The sequence below is a fragment of the Colius striatus genome, chromosome 4 (genome assembly GCF_028858725.1).
Source record: "Colius striatus isolate bColStr4 chromosome 4, bColStr4.1.hap1, whole genome shotgun sequence".
Classification (NCBI taxonomy): Eukaryota; Metazoa; Chordata; class Aves; order Coliiformes; family Coliidae; genus Colius; species Colius striatus.
The window spans coordinates 85,653,981-85,674,723 of NC_084762.1; the positions used below are offsets into that span (position 1 = coordinate 85,653,981).

General features: G+C 44.2%; 1 protein-coding gene and 1 long non-coding RNA gene across 3 annotated transcripts in view; one reads left to right on the top strand and one right to left on the bottom strand.

The window, feature by feature from the left end:
- TMEM65 (transmembrane protein 65) overlaps positions 1 to 6,697 on the bottom strand; it is a 30,924-nt gene extending 24,227 nt beyond the window's left edge. Inside the window, exons 1-2 of one of the 2 annotated variants that reach the window (XM_061995703.1) lie at positions 6,154 to 6,697; positions 2,918 to 3,148 (exon numbers count right to left, since the gene is read on the bottom strand). In XM_061995703.1, coding sequence (XP_061851687.1) covers positions 2,918 to 3,148; positions 6,154 to 6,490 — 568 coding nt within the window. In that variant the 5' untranslated portion in view covers positions 6,491 to 6,697. The remainder of the gene's footprint in view (positions 1 to 2,917; positions 3,149 to 6,153) is intronic. The other variant, XM_061995704.1, reaches the window with a different exon arrangement.
- A 120-nt stretch (positions 6,698 to 6,817) lies between these two features.
- On the top strand, positions 6,818 to 13,205 carry LOC133625398 (uncharacterized). The gene is made up of 3 exons (XR_009818710.1): positions 6,818 to 6,930; positions 10,870 to 10,996; positions 12,343 to 13,205. It is a non-coding gene; the product is annotated as an uncharacterized LOC133625398 (long non-coding RNA).
- Positions 13,206 to 20,743: the final 7,538 nt, after the last annotated feature.

A 20,743-nucleotide genomic window follows, 5' to 3' on the forward strand; every position in this document is an offset into this window, starting at 1 on the left:
CTAATTCCTACTTCTCCCTCCTTTCTTTCCTCCCACTCCCAGCAAACTGGCATATGATTCTATGATTTAAGGTGAGAAATCTTTCATTATAGTTTACTTTATCCTGCTTAACAAAACACTGTGTTACACAGATGACCACCATCTGAAAACAGAACAGTTCCATTGGTAGATGTTAAAGAAAATGACCAGTAGAGGCCTTGTAGCATCTTCCTTCTGCCTTCTGCCTCCATGAGAGGGCTCCATGATTTCAGGGAGGTTGGAGCCAGGAAAAAAAAAAAGTTTCAGAAGCAAAAAGTAGAGCATGTTTCCATCTGAAACGTGACATTCCTTTCTCCACTGAGTACTTCTGACTCAGTAGTGAGACTAGCGATAGTCCTGGTGCATGCTGTGATGGTCTAAGAGCACAAAGGGACTGCACACAGGCAGACTGGCAAGAGCTTGCCATTGTACCAGCTTGATGGAGCACTTCAACCTTTTCCTAGAACAGCAATCAAACACTAGGAGTTAAAAAAACATTTCTTGGTCTAGGTCACAGCAAGGGAGAGGTAGATGATCTTTCCCCACACACGGCTCACAGTTCACCTGCATACACTGGGCCTGTAGAGGAGAAACAGAGAGAGGATTTTCCACAGCAGGTGCCCTCATACCTGCCAAAGCTTGCCCCAAAAACACATTCCCTCAGCTCCCAGCTCAGTGGGCTGGGCTGTCTTCACAAGAAACCTCACTTGCACTGTGAAGTTGCTCTTCAAACAAGACAAGTACTTCCAGAAGGACCAAATTATGCTTTGTTGTCCAAATATAGATAATCATCTGGCAAAAAAAAGGTAATAAAATCTGAGTGGTTCTAAAGCAGATGAACTGGCTTGCTTGTATTGGCAAGAAGCCTCCAACTCATGCAACAAAAGGAATCTCCTTCCTAGGAGATCGTACCTGGAGGGTCTAAAAACCTCAGTGAAATCTGTTTGTCTTTGATGATATTTGGAGTCCTCTGAATTAACTTTTCTCAAATTTAATACTAGATCATAAACCAGAGATATGTCTTCTGACAAAGTAAGATTTCATCCAAAAACAGCTAAAAGCTTGCAAATTCCCACCATGAGATCTTGCCCCAGATGTCAGCCCTACTGAACACATGGAGGTGCTGTCCTTTAAAAGAAAAGCAATGTCAGTGTGTAGCTAAACAAAGACAAGATGCAGTAACTTGAAATTATGAACATTTTTCGACTAAAATGCACCAGTTTGGTCAGATTATTCATTAAACCACGTATGGTATGACATATCAGTGCCTTCAAAGACAATCTAGCTAGAAACTGCATTCTCTAGGAGTTGCAAATCAAACCAACAAAACCAACTGCCAACACTGCATTGCTACTAGGTTTTTCCATGTCTTCTAGTTAATACACAACCTCAGCAGCCAGAGAAACAAGCAATTACACTTCGACAGGCCTTTTATTTAGCAATCATGTTACAAAAGCCTGCCATTTAAACTGTAAAATGCAACCTGGTGCTTCCAAGGAACTGTGTTCACCATATACACATGATATATTTAAACTATTAATATTTTATATTATATATACACAAACATAAATGCTGCATATATACACAAAGATGGGAAAAGAGATATTGTTTTAGTAATGGATTCTCTCACTATCAAGACCTGAGATTTCTTAGAGGTCCTAGACATCATGTTAGTATTATTAATGGAAAATGGTTACATCTGGGCTCAAGAATATTTTAACCCAACACAAGCAAGAACAACAATACCCTTAGAAGAAATAAAGAAGCAGTAGACATATCAAGTTTAGTATTTCTCACCTAAGCAAGTCAAACCCTTTAGCATTTCTCCTATTTGTTACCAGGCTTGCTGCACTGCTTAGAAGTGCTTTCATGAATCATTTCATACCACACGCAGGAAGAAACTGAAAGTAGAAAACCCAAACAAAAGCCCCTTAAGAAGTTATACCTTCTTTCTAATACCACTCTTACAAAATGGGTAACTGCTATAGAAGCTTGGAGGCATTCAATTGTTCTCCACACCACCAGTAAGATTTTTACACTTTCATCTCCCCATGCAAGAAACAGGAAGGAAGATTTGACTGCTGCTAACAAAACTAAGCCTTGATTATGGGGAATCACTTTCACAAACAAGAAAGCAGAACTATTACATTTTAAATGAACTAGGCTACTTGCTACTTCAGTGTTCCTGTAAGCATAAGATAGAAAAGTACAAACGATTTTTACTCAAGTTAACATGCATTACCTGGTGTGGCTGACTTGCTTACAGGAAACACAAGCTTAAGTTTAAAAAAAACCTTTGTTTCAAACCTCTTTATGGGAAAACATGAGGCTTTATTCACCTTTCCAAGACTGGAAAAGGGGAAATAAGGAAAACTAAATCCAGGTGAGAAAGTCTTACAGTCGTCTTCAAAAAGAGCAACTTAGTGATGTTTTGTCAAACTTTAAGATAGTAAGAAACAGATTGTAGTCTACATTGAGACAGTTCTCAAAATACCTTCTATAAGCAAGTCCATCAAGGTTCAGCTTCACAGCCCTCCCCCTAGCTTCTCCTACGCAAAACCCATCTATTAATTTTAACCCAGGCTCCCAGCTTCCCAGACATCCTTTATCACACACTCACAGACAGAGCTCTATTTTCTGACTGATGCACTAAATCAAACTGAAGAATCTCAGCATTTATTAATAAGCTAAACTGTTCCAAGTGAATGCTAGTGCTCAGCATCTGGGAGCTCTGTAAGTCCAGACATAAACACCCAGGTAAGACAGGTGACGGCAGGAACACCTTTACTAACCTCTGCCCACCTACAGCTCTCATGACTACAGAGCAAACCAACGTGTTAAGTTTCAAAACCACTTCAGAGACTCACCTAACTTAGGTCAACAGCTACAACCCACCTACCTGAGGACCGTCCTTCAGCGTAGCAGCTGCAGCGAAAGATGGGTTTCCCTGCAGCCTCTGCCATTAGCGGAGGCCACAGATAGTGTGTCCTGTCATATTTCGCGCTAGGGCAATTAGTTGATGGAACTGCATCCTTCGAGTGGGAATGGGCTGAGGAACAGGCCCCATTTGGTTCTTGAAGTGCCCAGGTCTCCCCATATTGCTGATAGCTTCCCCTAGCTGATATGGGGTCTGTTAGGGCACAGAAGAGGTAGTGAAGGAAGAAGGTCAAAACTTAACCCAATAAGACCGTGTTAAGAATGGGGTGGACTATAAGACCTCCCTTTCCATATAGAAGTATGAAAAGATCACAGGCACAAAACAAGCTCAAGCATAGTGGCAAAACTGCATAAGCATTTCATAATTGAGGACAGACTGATTTTCTGGACTCAAAAGAGGACACAGGAATTTACTCAGCAGGTAGAGAAATGAATTTGAAGGCTGCATTTGGATCGTTTTCACTGGAAATCAACAAAAGAGTAAAACTAGCGACCACATCTAAAGAATCAGCTACTGGGAGCCACAACATGCTGCCACCAAATGGGAAGATAAAGAAGAAATCCAGCATCTCAAAAACCACCTCATTTCAATTGAACTCATCAGCTGTAAAAATCAAAAGTGATACACGTAGATTGGAAAGAGTACTTGGAAAGCAGGGCACAAATTCCTGTCATCCCTCCTCTGCTACTCACACTCACAACTGGTGAACCCAGTTTGATCACCTTACAGTCACCACTTCAACCGCAGGAAGAAGCAAACATACAAAATATTATCTAACCATAGCAAAGCATGTTTAAGTATAGAATATCAATATCTAGCCCATAAATACTATCATTTTCCTTCTAGTGTAGCCCTTCTATTCACTTTGTCATGTTCTGACACTCCTTGTTGACAGGGATGATATACATCTGACACTATTTGAGAGTCTGGCTCTACCTTCATGTAAAATCTGAATTCTGTGAATATCAGCCCTCTACAGAACACAGCTATGGGCAAGCCACCTCACCCAAGGACTCCTGGCATTACCTTTCCATTCCTCGGTTCTGAGCAGCTCACAGTACAACAAGAAGGATTCAGTGGTGGGTGCATCTAATGAAAGCAAAGCACCTATTTTACCAGCATTAAATGACTTCTGTGCCACAGTTCCTCTCTTGTTCACGTGATTTTTTGTTCTCTAGAATACCAGAGAATGTACAAGGGGTATGCACTATAGCTTTACAATATTTTTTCCCCTCTCTTTTTTCTGCAGTAGACTTACTAGACACCCTTCTTGGTTATTATTTTTCTTTTTCCACAACACACAAAGAAATGTCATTTCTTAGACTTAAAATCTGACACTTGTTATCATGCTGCAGTCTGGTAACAAGAAAAATCAAACTCCAACAGGAATGAAGCTGGCTAAAAGAAAAGGAAAATTTTGTCTTATTAAGCTACTAATTGGGCAGATCAAGAATCTGCCTCCAAGGACCAAAGTCTGACAGCATTACAACACTTGTGCAGCCCTTATCTGTGAGACTACGGAGCCCACAAGACTTCGTGAGGTTTTGTTGAAATGATTTCTCCAGTGAGATTAATGCTCACAGTTTCAGGCACAAGTGAGCTGCAATTTCCACTAGTGGAATAAATTTGCAGTTTACTGATGGGGCCCCACGCAGTAAAGTCTCTATAATCAAACTAAGGCTTTTGTTACTCTGTCTTTTATGTCCTGAATCATCAGAAAGTCATGGTATTTTATAGAAATACTTTCACATTATAGCTAGCAGCATCTGAGCAACAAGATATTAAATAGGACCATCTGTTGAATTATCTTTGTATAAACCTTGAGAGATGATACTGAAATGCATTTTAAGTCTCATTTTGCTATCCTCCAAATAAACAGAAGCACTGTGAGCAGCCTGGTTTCACCTGAGCAGCAGTTGCCGAGATAGAAACTCACAAGGCTTGAACCCTTCAGCAGCTGAAGAGGATTTATTCAGGAAGAGTGTTAGTTGTTAGTATTCAAAAGTTAGTGTCAACTTACAGCTCAAAACATACTTCGCACTACACCGGAAAACAAACACAACAGATTCATGTTCTGCAAAACAGCAGTGCTGCTCCTCAAACGAACAGTTTACATGAACTACTCTCACTCTGACTAGAAACACTAGTGTTTGTGTGCAAGCATGCTATAAACAAAACCAAACGGGTACCTGAAAAGACTCTGTCTCTTCACAGAAGTAGCATTTCTATGGCTGACCCCTCGCCCTGCTCTCTGCCCACCAGATTTCTTCCAGACACGCAGAGAAGAGCCACAGGCACAGATATGCCCTTTCCAAGGGCACACTACTATCAAAGTCACAAAGAGGCCTAGATCAAATGCACAGTGATCTCTTAAGCACCTGCTATCATCTTTGTTGCAATAGGGACCACAAATTACAGCTAAGCATCAGAAACAGAAGTACTGAGGCTGTAATTAAGAGGATTTGGTTTTGGCAGGTTTTGATTTAAGGGAAAGCATCAAGTTGGCAAGAACGGTTGGATCAGAGAAAAAAAAATCACCATGAATTATTGTAATCGTTGTTGCATAGCACTATATTGAAAGATACACCCATGAGCCTCCCCAGCATATACACACTTTCCAGGAAGCAACGCCGGCAAGCAGGCAGCTCTCTGTGTAGAGAAGTACAATTCATGAATGAGCTCCCAGAGCAGCAGCAGCCCAGCGCCCCTTAAGAGGTCTGAAATCAATTTACTGCTGCACTAGTGTTCAGAGGATTTGAGGAGGCTGATACTTTTCTACTCCCATTCCAAAAAAATGGCCACCCGCGCCTCTCAGAAACTCCTGGTGAGATGACAAACACACGGAGGATCCGGCACGGTGGGTCATTTTGAGTTCTGACAGTGCAGCGGATGCTTCTGGAAACTAAATTTCAGGTTGCGTGCCTCATTTATACTTGATGACACCAAAACACACCGGCGTCCGCCTCCCGATGCCGTGTCTTGCCAGAGTTTCCTACTCGCTCAGCCGCCCGACAGAGCCGCCTGGGCGAAGGCGGGAGGACGCGCCGCAGCCAAACTTCGGGGGCTCTGTACCCGCACCGGCCCGGCCCCCCAGTCCTCGCCCGTCGCCGCCCCCCGCCCGCCCTCAGCGCGGCCCCGGGCGCGGCGGTGCCGGTCCTCCGGCCGCCGGGCCGGGCTCGGAGGGAGTCGCCGCTCACCTTGGGCGATGGCGATGGACTCGAAGCGGTGCAGCTCCCGCAGCAGGCAGCTCCGCTCCGTGGAGTGCAGGCTGTAGATGAAGTCGCGGGCCCCCTGCGCCGTGTTTAACGCCTCCATCGGCTCCTTCTTGGGGTGGGTGCCCAGCGCCCGCCCGGGCGGCGGCGGCGACCCCCACGGGAGGAGCAACCCCTCTGCGCCGCCTCGCAGGCTGCCCAGGCGGCGGCGGCAGCAGCACCGCGGCGGGCCGCGCAGCGAGCCCAGGCAGGAGGAGGGGGCGGCGGGGCCCCCCGGCCGCCCCAGCAGCAGCAGCGCCGCCCGGCCGAGCCACGCCGACATGGGGCAGGGGAAGGGTGCGGCGCTCGGGCCGCCAAAAGCGCTCCCGCCGCCTCGTCCCCGGGGTCACGCTCCCGCGGCGCCTTCACCGGGACGGGGAATCCACACCCGAGTCACCGCCCCGCGGCCGCTCCCGCCAGCGGCGGCGGCGCCGCACCCCGCCCCGCGCCCTGTTCCGCTCCGCTCAGCGCAGCGCCGCCCGGGCCGCCTCAGCCGCTGCCGCCCATGGCCCGGCGCCGGCGGCAGGGCGGGGCGGGGCAGGGGGCGGCCGGCGGCGGGCGGTGCCGCGCAGGCGCCTGGCAGGGCTGTGGCAGGAGCCGGCGCGGCCGCTGGCGGCCCTTCGGGGCGGGTGGTGTGCGGGGGAAGGAGACTGGTTCTTCGCCAGCGCCTGAGGGTCGGGTCCAACGAGCCTCAGCCCCGAGGGGGAATTCGCCGGGCTGCAGGTGAGGGAAGGGCCAGGGCGCGGCTGGTGTGAGGGGTGTAGATTACAGGGGTAGTGGGAGTTAAACATCTGCTCTCCTTCAATCCCGGTGCTTGGCGTCTTGGTGTTTCGTTCATCACTAAGTTACCTGTAAGACAACAGGACTTCTCAGTAAGAAAAAGGTGCCACACAGCCCTCACCGGCCCCCAGAATGGTGGCCCGTGTTCTAGGCATTTGCCTTGGAGTATTGCGGTGTTGAGATTTGGGTTTAGTCCACTTCAGCTGCTTATAGCACTTGTTTTCTTTTTAAATAATTGCCAGGTGTTGTGTTTGAGCTGCTCCATATAATTATTAAAAAGAAAACAAACATGCATTTAAGGCACAGTTTACATCTTGAAGGAATGGAAGACTTTTAAATCAAGTTTGAAGTTCAGCTTTGTCTGAGCACTTCCCTGGCACCTGTGCCATCCTAGGGCTTAATCCAGGTTCTGTTGTTTCAAAACACTGCATTCAAAGGGTACTAGATTTTTTTTTTAATTAGTCTGCAAAGAACCTGAAGAGCCACAACCACAAGTAACACATTTTTTTATATACCTGGATCATTTAATACTAAGGTAAGCAAATTCTGGGGGCGTTCACAATTCATTGCTCTGCATCTGGCTCCTGTAATGCCAAAGGTCACCGACTTCTGGAGAGAGAATGTCCATCCAGGTGGTTTCTTTGGTGGGAGAGTCTGTGGCCTCTTTTCTAAGGAAAGCAGAAAGTTTTCTCCCTGCTGTCTTCTCTGCAGGGGGAAGTTAAAACTTTACATTAAAAAGCTTCATTTTCTGTCCAGTTCCACTGCTGCAGAGTTAGTGCATAGTTGGGGGTTGGACTAGATGATCTCTAAAGGTCCCTTCCAGCCCCTACCATTCTATGATTCTATGATAAAGATCTCGTGATAAACAAAGGAGTCCAACCTAGAGTATGTGTTTGACATCATGGATGTTTACATACAGTATGTGTACTGTAGAGAGGGAGAAGAAAGCACAGAAATACAGACAATAAGTCATAAAGGCATGGATATACAGAGTTATAGTTTTCAGTGTGTTAGAGAAATAGTGGAGATATATAGATGTTGTCTCCTACTTCCAGTTAAATGTGTTTTTACCATGCAGCTAATAAATCCTGCCTCTGAGACAAGAGATTTTCTACAGTTCTGTAACTCTTTCTTCCAGTGTTTACTCCTGGTCCAGAGCTACTAAGCCTTTAATGATGCCCAGAACTGTACTTATCTTCCCAGGTGTTTCATTGAAAAAATGGTATCTTCTGCTACTCTTCAGAGGCAACGTGGCAGCCAGCAATGGTTTGTGTTTCCACAGAACTGTAAACAACTGTAAATGCAGGACAGGCAATAGGATTGCCAAACACCTGCAGAAATGCCTCCTGAAAAATTAGGAAAAAACAAGCTTTCTAGATGCCAGACCTTTAATACTTCATTCTGACAAGTTTCTAATTGTTTATGTTAATATATTACAATTGATTTTGTATTCACACAACTTGGTTGGACCAGACTACAAAGACAGAGCCAAGAAGGAACACTGCTACCTGGCAAGTAAAAGGACTTCCTATTTTTCCTGCCAGTTCAGCCTATCATAGAGTGGTAGGGGTTGGAAGGGACCTTTAGAGACCATCTAGTCCAACCCCCCTGCAGAAGCAGGTTCACCTAGATCATGTCACATAGGAACATGTCCAGGCGGGTCTTGAAGACCTCCAGAGAAGGAGACTCCACATCCTCCCTGGGCAGCCTGTGCCAGGGCTCCCTCACCTGAACAGTGAAATAGTTTTTTCTTATGTTTAAATGGAACTTTTTGTGTTCCAGCTTCATCCCATTACCCCTTGTCCTGTTGCTAGATACAATAGAAAAAAGGGATGCCCCAACCTCCTGACACCCACCCTTTAGAGAGTTATAAATGTTAATAAGATCACTCCTCAATCTCCTCTTCTCCAGACTAAACAGCCCCAGTTCCCACAGCCTTTCCTCGTAAGGAAGATGCTCCAATTCCCTGGTCATCTTGGTGGCCCTGTGCTAGACTCTCTCCAGAAGTTCTCTGTCCCTCTTGAGCTGAGGAGCCCAGAACTGGACACAGGACTCCAGATGAGGCCTCACCAGGGCAGAGGAGAGGGGGAGAAGAACCTCCTTTGACCTGCTGGCCACACTCTTCTTGATGCATCCCAGGATGCCATTGACCTTCTTGGCTGTGGGGCGACATTGTTGGCTCACGTTCAATTTATTATCAACCATGACTCCCAGGTCTCTCTCTCTGCAGAGCTGCTCTCCAGCAGGTCAATCCCCAGCCTGTACTGATGCAGGGAGTTGTTCCTTCCCAGATGCAGGACTCTGCACTTGTCCTTGTTGAACCTCATGAGGTTCCTCTCTGCCCAGCTCTCAAGCTATGCCAACTGCACTGTACATCTATTGCAAAGGGTGCATTTAATGCATTTGGACTGTTCTGACAGTGCTCAAAACATTGCAGGTGTTTTCAGGCACCAAAGCAGAGTTTATTTGACTGGAGGGGCTGTCAGTCTATCGTGTCAGTCTGTAAAGGATTTCATTATAGGCGAGACCCTGTGCGAACATGGATCTCTGATGAAATGAATATGAAATCAATGACAACATACGGGGGAGTTCTAACAGAGCTTTTAGATATTTGCAACATAGAAATATACAGAGATGTGCAAGGGCATTATCTATTTATTTATTATAAAACTATAGTTGTTACTGACAAGATAGAGATCAGGGTTTAGCAGACTGCAGATTCTTCTGTGGAGAGCAGCAGTGGCTTGTGCCTTTCCAGGCCTTTAAAACAACCTAGAATGAATTGGAATAAAAATGTCTTCAGAGGGATTGTTCTGCAGGGACAGGAAACAAACTAGATTACCTAATAGCTTCTTTTTCCATAATTCGTTGTTGGAACTTTTCTTTTGTGAAAAAGTGAAATTGAAGCCATTGGCTAAAGTGACACTTGAATTAATCAGACTATTTAATTCAATTCAGCAGGTGGTGTAGAGTAACTTTCATTAGTCCCTGACACTCCAGCAGAGCTTATGAACCTCCTGAAATGCATATTTCTTACAATATTCTGAAAAATGCAGAGGTTTCCCTTAATTTTCTTGTTTTCTTGCCGATAGATTAATTTTCTCCTACCATGATTTAATTTATGAGCGACCAAGCTAATACAGCTGCTTTATACACCACCTGACAGGAGGAAAATAACATGCTGAAAATACCACACAGAAAACGTGGCAATGTTCAGTCCTAAATGCTAGAAAAATTGCTTGTGTAGGAATGGGCAGAAAAGTGCCAACTATCTTCAACAGAATCTCTTTATGCCCTTCTAAGGCCTGCAGAGCTGAGAGACACGGCTGTTCGTGGAGACTGGCAAGAAATATTAGGCAGCTCTCACCCTATATAAATATTGGATGTGCATTTAATAATTACATTTTTATGTGGTGAAGTAAGAGACTATTATTGGTGAAGGAACTTTCTTTGAAGAGAGTAACATGATTTCTCTGCCCAGTGCAAAGGTAATTTTTATTAGCTGAGGTGAGATCAAGATGTAAAGGTTGGTAAATGTTTGACACCATAAACCTCAGCTATCCACAGTTTGTGTTTTACCACTCAAGTGCAATATTTAAGCAGGTCAGCATTTCTAGGAATCTTACAGATATATTATTATCATTATTATTAACTGTTATAAATTGTTTCAAGGCCATTTTTGGCTTAGGACTCTGTACTGCCTTTGGCTGGGATAAAGTTCTTCCACAGTAGCTGTAGGGGGCTTTGTTTTGGATTTGTGCTGAAAACAGTGCTGATAACATGCTGCTGTTTTAGTTACTGCTGAGCAGTGCTTACACGGTGCAAGGCATTTTCTGCTCCTCATCTTGTTCATGTAAATTATTCCATGTTTTCCACATTCAGGAAGCAGAGAGGCACACTCTGTGCTTTAAACAACACTGAGGATCGCGGCAGATCATCACTGATGTCAGCTTCTTCTGGAACACTGTGCCTCAAGAATGGGATGGTTTTTGGATAAGTAAACATAGAGGTTTGTCAAATCAAGATGAGAAGTTACACTTTTTCTGTCTTTAAGGGTAAATGCGTTTAGCATACTGTATTCAGCTGCAGTGTCCTCAGCCTAAAATAAATTGCACATAGCTCAAAAAACTGTTGGGAGAATTATTGAAGGTTTGGAAAAATGCTTCTTAGAATCTAGAGAATTTATTCACTTTATTAACTGGAAAATTAAGTGGTTTAATATAAACGTAGTCTCTAAGTAACTTGCTTTATAAAACAAGATTTTCAGCACAGAAGAAACTTACACGTGACAGCCACACCCATCAATGTATATTGATGTATGGCAAGTCTTGAACTTGAAACTAGGCAGAATCAGACTGGACAAAGTCTTAGCAGTGAAAATTATTAACAACTGGAACAGCTTTCTAGAGGTTTATTTTCTAAAAGATGATATCTACTTCATACAGTAATGAAATTAATTCTTGGCTTAGATAGGCCCTTAGCCCTTCAGTTTCAGTTTTGGGCCTCTCATTACAAGAAGGCCATTGAGGTGCTGGAGCGTGTCCAGAGATGGGCAACAGAGCTGGGGAAAGGTCTGGAGTAGCAGCTGGGAGAACTGAGACTGTTTACTCTGTTAAGAGGAGGCTGAGGGGAGACGTGATTACTCTCTACAACTACCTGAAAGGGGGTTGTAGTGAGGTGGCTGTTGGTCTCTTCTCCTAGGTAACAAGTCATAGGACAAGACTTAAAGGTCTTTTCCAAACTAAACAATTCTATGATTCTATAAATCAGTAATGACCAAAAGCCCCTGCTTTGTGACAGCTGGACTGGTTCATTCCTGAACATCATTTGTTACCAAAATAGAAACAATCTTAGTTGTCAAAGGTAGCTGTATGGATACAGATGCAGACACAGATGTGCTACTTTGCTGTGACTTAGGGTCCACTGCTGGCAGCCCAGGGAGCACACTGCTGTACCCACTGGGTAAGTGAAGGTGTGTCACCAGGAGCATGGAATGAGGCCCTGCCCTGGCACTCACGCAAAATGACCCTGGGCAGCTGATCCCCAGCTGTTACAGCAAAGGTGCAACTCCTGCACTGATTTTGTAATGTTAGTGTGTACTCAGCAAAAGTTAGTACCTGTTAAATTTTAGTATGTTAGGTGATAATTGTAACACATATTTTCTAAATGAACAAAAGAAAGAACCTGGTTTCCTTCCCCAAATTTGGATGCACAGGCCTTATCCAGGAGACCTGGACAAGCAGCACAGATGGAATTCTTTTAATCTCACAGGCAGGGGCAGAAAACTGGCAATCTTCATTGTAGCAAAGTATGAGGTTTGGGGCAGTGTATCTCAGCTTCTCTGTCTTTTCTCAGGGTCTACCCTCGCTATTTTTTTCCCCTGTGCTGTTGCTAAGAGTGCTGCTATAAAACAAGATGCAGGGTATGAAATCTGTCCTCTGCAAGAAAATTCTCGGAGCTAAAGAAGAGTCACAACAAGGTAAGACAGCAGAACAGCTATCAAATTTGAATGTGAGAAAATTGGGAAGGAGAATGATTATGAGTCAGGACTGAAGCCAAACTTTGGTCACAAGCCACTTTATACAGTGAGCAGGTTATTCCACACCTACCTGTTATGAGTTTTCTTATATTCATGCAAAGGTCAGATATCAATCACTGTCAAGAGATCAAGTTTGTGAAGCAGAGAGAAAAGAGGCTGCATGAATAATGTCAACACCAACGCTTTGGGTCTCTCACACCCTAAGCCATTTCTTTGGAAGATGGCAGAGGTGGATACACAAGCAAACAGTCCTGTGCAATACTGGAGAATGCTTGCTGCCATTGTCTGCATCTCATTTGTGAAATCCAAGGACTGATTTTGCTTGTAAACTGCTGATATCTCTTTTGATCTTTTTTTTGACACCTCAATACCTCTGGAAGAATGTAGTGCTGAGTAAAGTGACCCATGTTCTCCCAAAACAGAGACTTGCCTCTATTGAATGTTGCTGAATTGTTCATTGCTTTGATTTTTTAAAAGAAAACAAAAAGGACAGACCAGTTTCTCTTGTGTTCTCTGTCTACAGTAAAGGCTCCTTAAATTAATGTCCTTTCAAATATAAGTAGAATAAATATACAGGATATGCACATGGGCATAAAAAGTGCTGCAACATCTGAAAACATGTTTCTTGATTTCTTGACCAATTCTTCTCAAGTACCTCAATGCCACACAGGAATTACTTTCAAGAAGATTTTCTTGTTAAAACAAACAACAGATGGGGAGGGAATAAGTTGCCTTTATGGACATTCACGTGTTACATAGATGTTTTCATTTGGTAAGCAGAAGGTCTGAGACAAACTTTTTAGAGCATGAAGGTAAATAGACTCACTGGAGCTATGACACATCACCCAATGTAATACTCCACAGTTTATACTGTTACTTCAATAGGAAAATGAACCACAAGTTAATATTTCTGGGTTTGTTGATTTGTTTGTTTTATTCCACTGTCTCATTATGTGCTTGCAAAACTGCAAGAGATGTTAAAAATCTTTGCCCCCAGCAATGCATTTAGAACTTGCTCACTCAATAGTGAGGGCAGCCAGAGTTTGTCTTGCCTGATTTCTTTACAGCTATGTAATCCAAGAAGCTATTGATTTTGGTTTATTATTGTGCTTTAGTATTGCCCAGACCTTGATTGATCTCTGCCAGGCAAGCTAGGCCATCTGTTTCTTGCATTTCAGCTTTGCACTGCCTTTTGGATGTTTGCCTCTTACTCCCTGAAGCCTGCATGATTCAGATCAGCAACATAAACTTTTACTCTTCTGACACTGTTACCCTTATATATTTTCCATCATCATTCTCCTTAGTCTGGCTGATCTGTCGTTCCCCTCCCGGGCTTTGCAGCCTGAACTTCAGATTTCCATGGACTAGAGACACTTGAGCAACCAGTTCAGATTTAGACATCTGGCTTTGTAGATATCTGTGTTGGCATCTGTGGTGTAGGTGTCTGTGTGTAGGTGTCTGGGCTCCCAGCATAGATGGGAAGAGATGCAGACACATCCAGAGGGCAACTCACTTGCCTCATGTTAGACACCTGGCTGATGATGAGCTTAACCATACCTGGTTATCAGCATGCAGGGTAAAGGGCACAGGGACTGACAGTGACTTAAATGCTTAACTTCCAGATGCATAAACTTTACCAGGTGAATCTTACTCAAAACCACTTTTAGAGCACAGTTACACCGCCTTGTCCTCAGATGCTCCTTTACTTTTACTCACTCTGCCTTTTCTACTGCAATCCCTGGGTACGATTTGTAACCTGGTCAGACACATGCTGGCTCTCCAGTGGGAAATTAACCCTGAGGACTACAGGATGGGGGCTCAGTGCATCAGATTTCAGCTGCTCTGCTCATTTGTGCAGAATGAGGGATCCTGCATCCTGTACCAGGCACGTGGCAGAAGGTAAATCCCACAACCCAGACTCACTTCAGCCATATTTATCCTGCTCTTTTACACTCCTCACTCTCAAATTTAATCCAGGATATAAATTTGTCACTATCAATAATTATCTCCACAACCTCACGGAGCAGTGGCACAGGCTGCCCAGAGGGGTTGTGGAGTCTCCTTCCTTGGAGATCTTCAAGACCCACCTGGACATACTCCTATGTGACCTGATCTAGGTGAGCCTGCTTCTGCAGGGGGGTTGGACTAGATGATCTCTAAAGGTCCCTTCCAACCCTATCATTCTATGATTCTGTGATCTGAAGAACAACTGATATTTTTCTCAAAACTGTGTATTTTGGCCAGAAAAAAAATTTTAAAAGGCCTTTGTGCATAAACTGCAAGTGAGGGAAAAACAACTACTTTTCTAGAAGCTGCTGGTCATGATAGACCACAGGAGCTCCTTGTTGATCCCAAGCATTCTTATTTTCTACTCTGTTGCCACTAACAAATGTGATTTTTAAGTGGTTTACAAAATTATTCCCATGGAGAGTTTGAAAGCACATTGTGCTTGGCAAAAATAGGTGGCAACGCAGACGTGATGTGAAGGACCCAAGGCAAATGTTCCTCTGTAGATATATTAGGGATATGTGTTCTCCAGAGGAACAGCTTCCAAGCTGAAGATTGCAGTGCCACTTAAAATACAAGTGGAATCGTGAGCAGAAGTTTTACTCTTGGCATTGCTATGAGTAAAATGGATGATCAGTAAGACAGCAGTGGTAATATCAATCATTGGAATGTAATTTTCCCAGATTTCTGCCTCTCCCATCTGCAAGCTAATGATGTGATTATATAAGGAGAAAAAACCAACTCATCAAGATGTACGAGAGACAAATGCACTGTGTGTTCACTTGCACTCATTTTGTGTATCACCTCTTCCTCTTGGCCACTCTATAAGCTTACTACACTCTCATTTTAAAAAGTACTTCACAAGGCACAAATACAAATGAACTTGAGTTTTGAGGCTGTTGTTTAAGGTAGCACATAACCCATAAAATCAGGATATGAGATGATTTTTTACACTGTGCAATCCTGAAGTGTAGTAAAGAACAAGGATTTTTTTAGTAACGATGGCTTCCATGGTCAAATAGTTTCATTACCAAAGTGTGGCTGACCAGAGATCTCTAAACACACATACAGGATTTTGGGGTCAGAATACAGAATTGCAGAATCTTAAGGGTTGGAAGGGACCTCAAAAGATCATCCAGTTCAACCCCCCTGTCAGAGCTGGACCACTTAAAGTAGGTCACACAGGAACTCGTCCAGGTGGATTTAGAATGTCTCCAGAGAAGGAGACTCCACAACCCATCTGGGCAGCCTGTTCCAGGGCTCCCTCACCCTCACAGTGAAGAAATTCTTACTTGTGTTTCTTTGGAACCTCTTGTGTTCCAGTTTATACTCATTACCCCTTGTCCTATCATTGCCCATCACTGAGAACATCCTGGCTCCATCCTCCTGACATCCACCCTTTATATATTTGTAAACATTAATGAGGTCACCCCCCAGTCTCCTCTTCTCCAAGCTAAAGAGTCCCAGCTCCCTCAGCCTTTCATCATAAAGGAGATGCTCCACTCCATCATCTCTGTGGCCCTGTGCTGAACCCTGTCCAGCAGCTCCCTGTCCTTGAACTGAGGGGCCCAGAACTGGACACCACATTTCAGGAAGAGACATTTGTTAACATATCTAGAAACAGGGAATACCTTCAGTATCAAAATAGGTTGTATTGCTTCCTCTTTGCAAAAGATCTTTTAGGTTATGTTCCTTTTCAAGTAATTCTTTGGGATTTTGGGGCTTGTAAGGTACATTCTGCTAATGTTTTCAAGGTTTTTGTCATAGTCTGCATAAAAAGACAAAAAAAGAGAGACTTGTGTAAACTTTAGACTTGAGCTCTCAAAACCCTACTCCACTGCATCATGAGAATCATTACAAGAATTATTGATTGCCTTGAAAATAGTGGAATAGAAACAGTGACTGGAGGTTTACTATATGGCAGGGAGACCTTGAAACTACTTGCATGCAACTTTTAGCTTTAGTTAGTATTATGGTCGTCATCAATTTCAAATGACATCAGGGAGATGTTCGGCATATCTGACCACCAGATAGCAACTGACATACCAGAAATGTACATATGTGTGTAGTCTAATTTGAAACTGAGGGGTACTTACAGAGTAAGCTGGCAGTACCTGGGCCAATGTTGGGTTTATTGCTCTATTTTAAAATATTTTATAAACAATTTAAATTATTTATAATAAAAACCAAGGTTTCTAGGTGCTAAATTTCATAGAATTGTTTATGTTGGAAAACACTTTTAAGATCATTCAGTCCAACCATTAACATAGCACTCCCAAGCCCATCACTAAACCATGTCCCTCAGGACCACATCTACATGCCTTTTACATACCTCCAAGGATAGTGACTCCACCCCCTCCCTGGGCAGCCTGTGCCAGTGCTTTCCAAACTGTCTTAATAATTAAACTGTCCATCTTAATGGATTTCTGAGAGCATTTGATCTTAAATATAGATATAAGAAACAGTGAAATTAACCTTCTACTACATGTACTGCTTGTGTTTGGCTAAAACAAGATCAAATGTTTAATCCTTTAAGGCCCCTTAAAACCACCTTGACAATGTGAAAGATATATAGAATTCAGGGAAGGGGATTCTAAAAGCCCCATTACCCTGCTGTTGCAACAGAAAAAGAAAGCATCTTAATGTAAATTGTCCTGGTTTAGCAAGGAGCAGCTTTTGCTTGGTAACAGCAGGAGGGGGTTGCAGTGAAGACCCAGCAAAGAGTTTGCGGACTCTCCCCCCGGCTCCTGGGTTCACACCCACCTCCGGCCCGGCTGGGCCAATCTGGCGCCTCTGCCAGCACTATTTAGGGACAGGAATTTGAAGTGGTGCCAGGAGGTGTATGAGTGATACAAGATGGAGGCGACCACGCGGACCCTTCAGCCAGAGAAGGTGGAAAGGAGGAGCACCAGACCAGAGACCCCTCTGCAAGCTGTGATGAGAGCACAAGCTGTGCCCCTGCAACCTATGGAGACCCATGGCAGGACTGAGAGCCACCAGCAGCTCCGTGTGAGTGAGCCCAGATGGGCGAGGGACTGTGTGGGGAGACGGCCATGGCCCAGGCCGTGCTGGAGCCTGCGCGTCGCAGAGCAGCCCCACACGAGAGGCAGAGAGGAGCTGCAGCCTTTGGGATAAATGCGTGTTGGAGCAGCCTGTGCAGGGCTGCTGTGTGTGTGAGGTACCCCACGGACTTGCAGGGGGGATGAGTGCAGAGCCCACATGTCCTGAGGAGGGACAAACGGCAGAAGCCATCAGGAATAGACTGACTGAAACCCCCACTCCCTGCCCCCTGAGCCATTCACGAGGGGGTGGGACGAGGCAAAAACACCAGGATCAGGGCTCTGAGCCCGGGAAGAGGGGAGGGGTGGGGAGAAGATGGTCTTAAAGGACTGGTCGGACTCTTCATTGTTGTACCACTCTGTGTTGGTTTATTTTGGTTATGTTTTGGGGTTTTAAGGTTATGTTTTATTTGATGTTGCATTAAATTATTTTCTGTTTTCTTCCCCAAACCTAGTAGCCTGCTCTGTTTTGTCCTGAACCTTAAGTGGCAATTAAGCTCTCCCTGCCCTTTGGCAATCCTCAGCCTCTTTGGTACTTGAGGCTAATCATGGTCTTTGTTCCCTGATGGGCCTAAACCACGTCATAAATGAAAATCTAAAGGTCAAGAACCTAATTGAGAAAAAAATCAGCTCTTAAGGGAGCTCTATGCAACTGTAACACAGCCAGGATCATCTACACATATGCATTTCTCATCTAGAATATGAAATTATGTATGAAATATGTTACAGAACTTGCTTTGAATTCTACTTGTGTATGCACTTTACCTCTGGGCGTGTTCTGTCTTGTTTTGGAGGATCTGACTGAAACTTCTCCTTTTTCCATCCCACTCTCAGCAAACCATGAGGAAAAGAATTGCTCAATAGCAGATTTAACAACCAAAGAAAAATTACAGTCTGTGTAGGATTCCTTTATAATCACAAAATGAAAGAAAAAACCCCCCTGTGGCAGTATAAAGATACTCTATACGGATCCAGTTACACAGAAGTATAGAATTACTATCAAATAGGTAAAATTCTGTGGGTACAAGTATGGGAGAACAGGCATATTCATGAGAATGAAATAATATGGAACCATCTGTAAGGATTCAGTTGCAAGCACTAGTTTATATTTTGTCTTACTACTTCAAAACATCGACAGAAGTATGATTGCAGCAGCAAACGTTGTGAGGGAGTAAGGCCCTGACTCAGTTTTGAGCTGGAGGAGTCTGTCTATCAACAACTTCCATGCTGAAACCACTGTGAAATGCTGTAAGAATACCCAGCAACTAAGAGTTCACAGGTAAATGTTCCCCTTGCTCTTCTGGTAACACATCCATATAGTACTTAGTACTTCTATAGTGGTAAGTAAACATCAGGAAATTCATTCTCACTACAAAGAGGTGCTTCCACTTTGCAAGCAGTGAGAATGCTTACTAGTGAACTAGTTATAGACTTTCCCAGGTTCATGCACTGCATGTGAGACTCACTCATTTGATTGCATCCTCATCACCACTTGCTGTGGCACTTCTAGGTCACATGCCTGCTGTACAGCCACATCCACACTCTTCTGCCTTCTGATCTCCCTTGCTAAGTGCTGTGATCTGTTTGCCAGCTGTATCTTGGAGCCCTCTACCAGCTGCTGTGTTGGGACAGGGAAGCTGCTCTGCCCTGCAGCTGTGGGCCATCACCCAGCAGTGCCCTATGCCAGGAGCCCTTCCACAAGCCAAAGCCCTCAACTGTAGATTTACATCATGGTTAATGATTCAGGCTCACCCTGTTGTGTGATCTGACACACAGGTGTCAGGCCCAGGCTCAGACACAGTGGACATATAGACAGCCCTGCCATGGGCAGGCAAAGTCACACATCCCATTACATGGTCACAGGGGACTCCCATACAGGACCAGAGGAAACATTAGACACGGCTTACTTGGAAAATCTACCTTGATACAAGAAATTCAAGCCAGGTTTAAAAGTATTCCAGCTCACCCTGCTTTTAAAGCCATCACAGTCCCACAGTAGATCATGTTCCAAGCAGCCTGAATTAGCTTTAAAGTCTTCTAAAAATGGCTTTTAAAAAATTCAGTCAAAAAAGTCCAAGGCACCTAAAGCTTTGTCTATACAATAGTTCCATTCAAGTTTAAAAGTGAGAAAGCATCTCCTCAGTGTACAGTATATGCAGTAGGTTTTTTAGTTATGTGCAGTAGGTTTTTAAATACTGATAGTAGCAATTATATCTACCCTAGTTCTATACAGAGTCTGCCAGAAGCCAACACCTCTCCATAGTAACAAATACTGATATTAAGAAAAAAACACACTGTATCATGTATTGGACAGGCTGGTGAACCTGCTTCTGCAGGGGGGTTGGACTAGATGATCTCTAAAGGTCCTTTCCAACCCCTACCATTCTATGATTCTATGGAGAGTTGAGCAGGGAGAAATCTAATGAAACTCAACAAGGGCAGGTATAGAGTCTTGCATCTGGGAAAGAACAACCATATGTACCAGTACAGGCTGGGGAATGAACTCTTAGAGAATGGTGAAGGGGAAAGGGACCTGGGGGTGCTGGTAGACAGCAGGATCACAGAATCATAGAATCACAGAATGGTAGGGGTTGGAGACCTTTAGAGATCATCTAGTTCAACCCCCTGCCAGGGCAGGTCCACCTAGATCAGGTCACATAGGAATGTGTCCAGATGTCCATGAGCCAGCAATGTGCCCTTGTGGCCAAGAAGGCCAATGGTGTCCTGGGGTGTATTAGAAGGGCTGTGGGCAGTACAATGAGAGAGGTTCTCCTCCTCCTCTACTCTGCCCTTGTGAGACCACATCTGGAAATTTGTGTCCAGTTCTGGACTCCTCAGTTCAAGAAGGACAGGGAGCTGCTGGAGAAAGTTCAGTGCACAGCCACCAAGATAATGGAGTGGAGCATCTCCTTTATGATGAAAGGCTGAGGGAGCTGGGACTCTTTAGCTTGGAGGAGACTGAGGGGTGACCTCATTAATGTTTACAAATATGTAAAGGGTGGGTGTCATGAGGATGAAGCCAAGCTCTTCTCAATGATGTCCAATGATGTCTTGGCTGTTCAGGTTGGAGAAAAGATGGCTCAGGGGAGACCTTCTCTCTCTCTACAACTACCTGAAAGGTCTGTTCTCCCTAGTAACACACAATAGAACA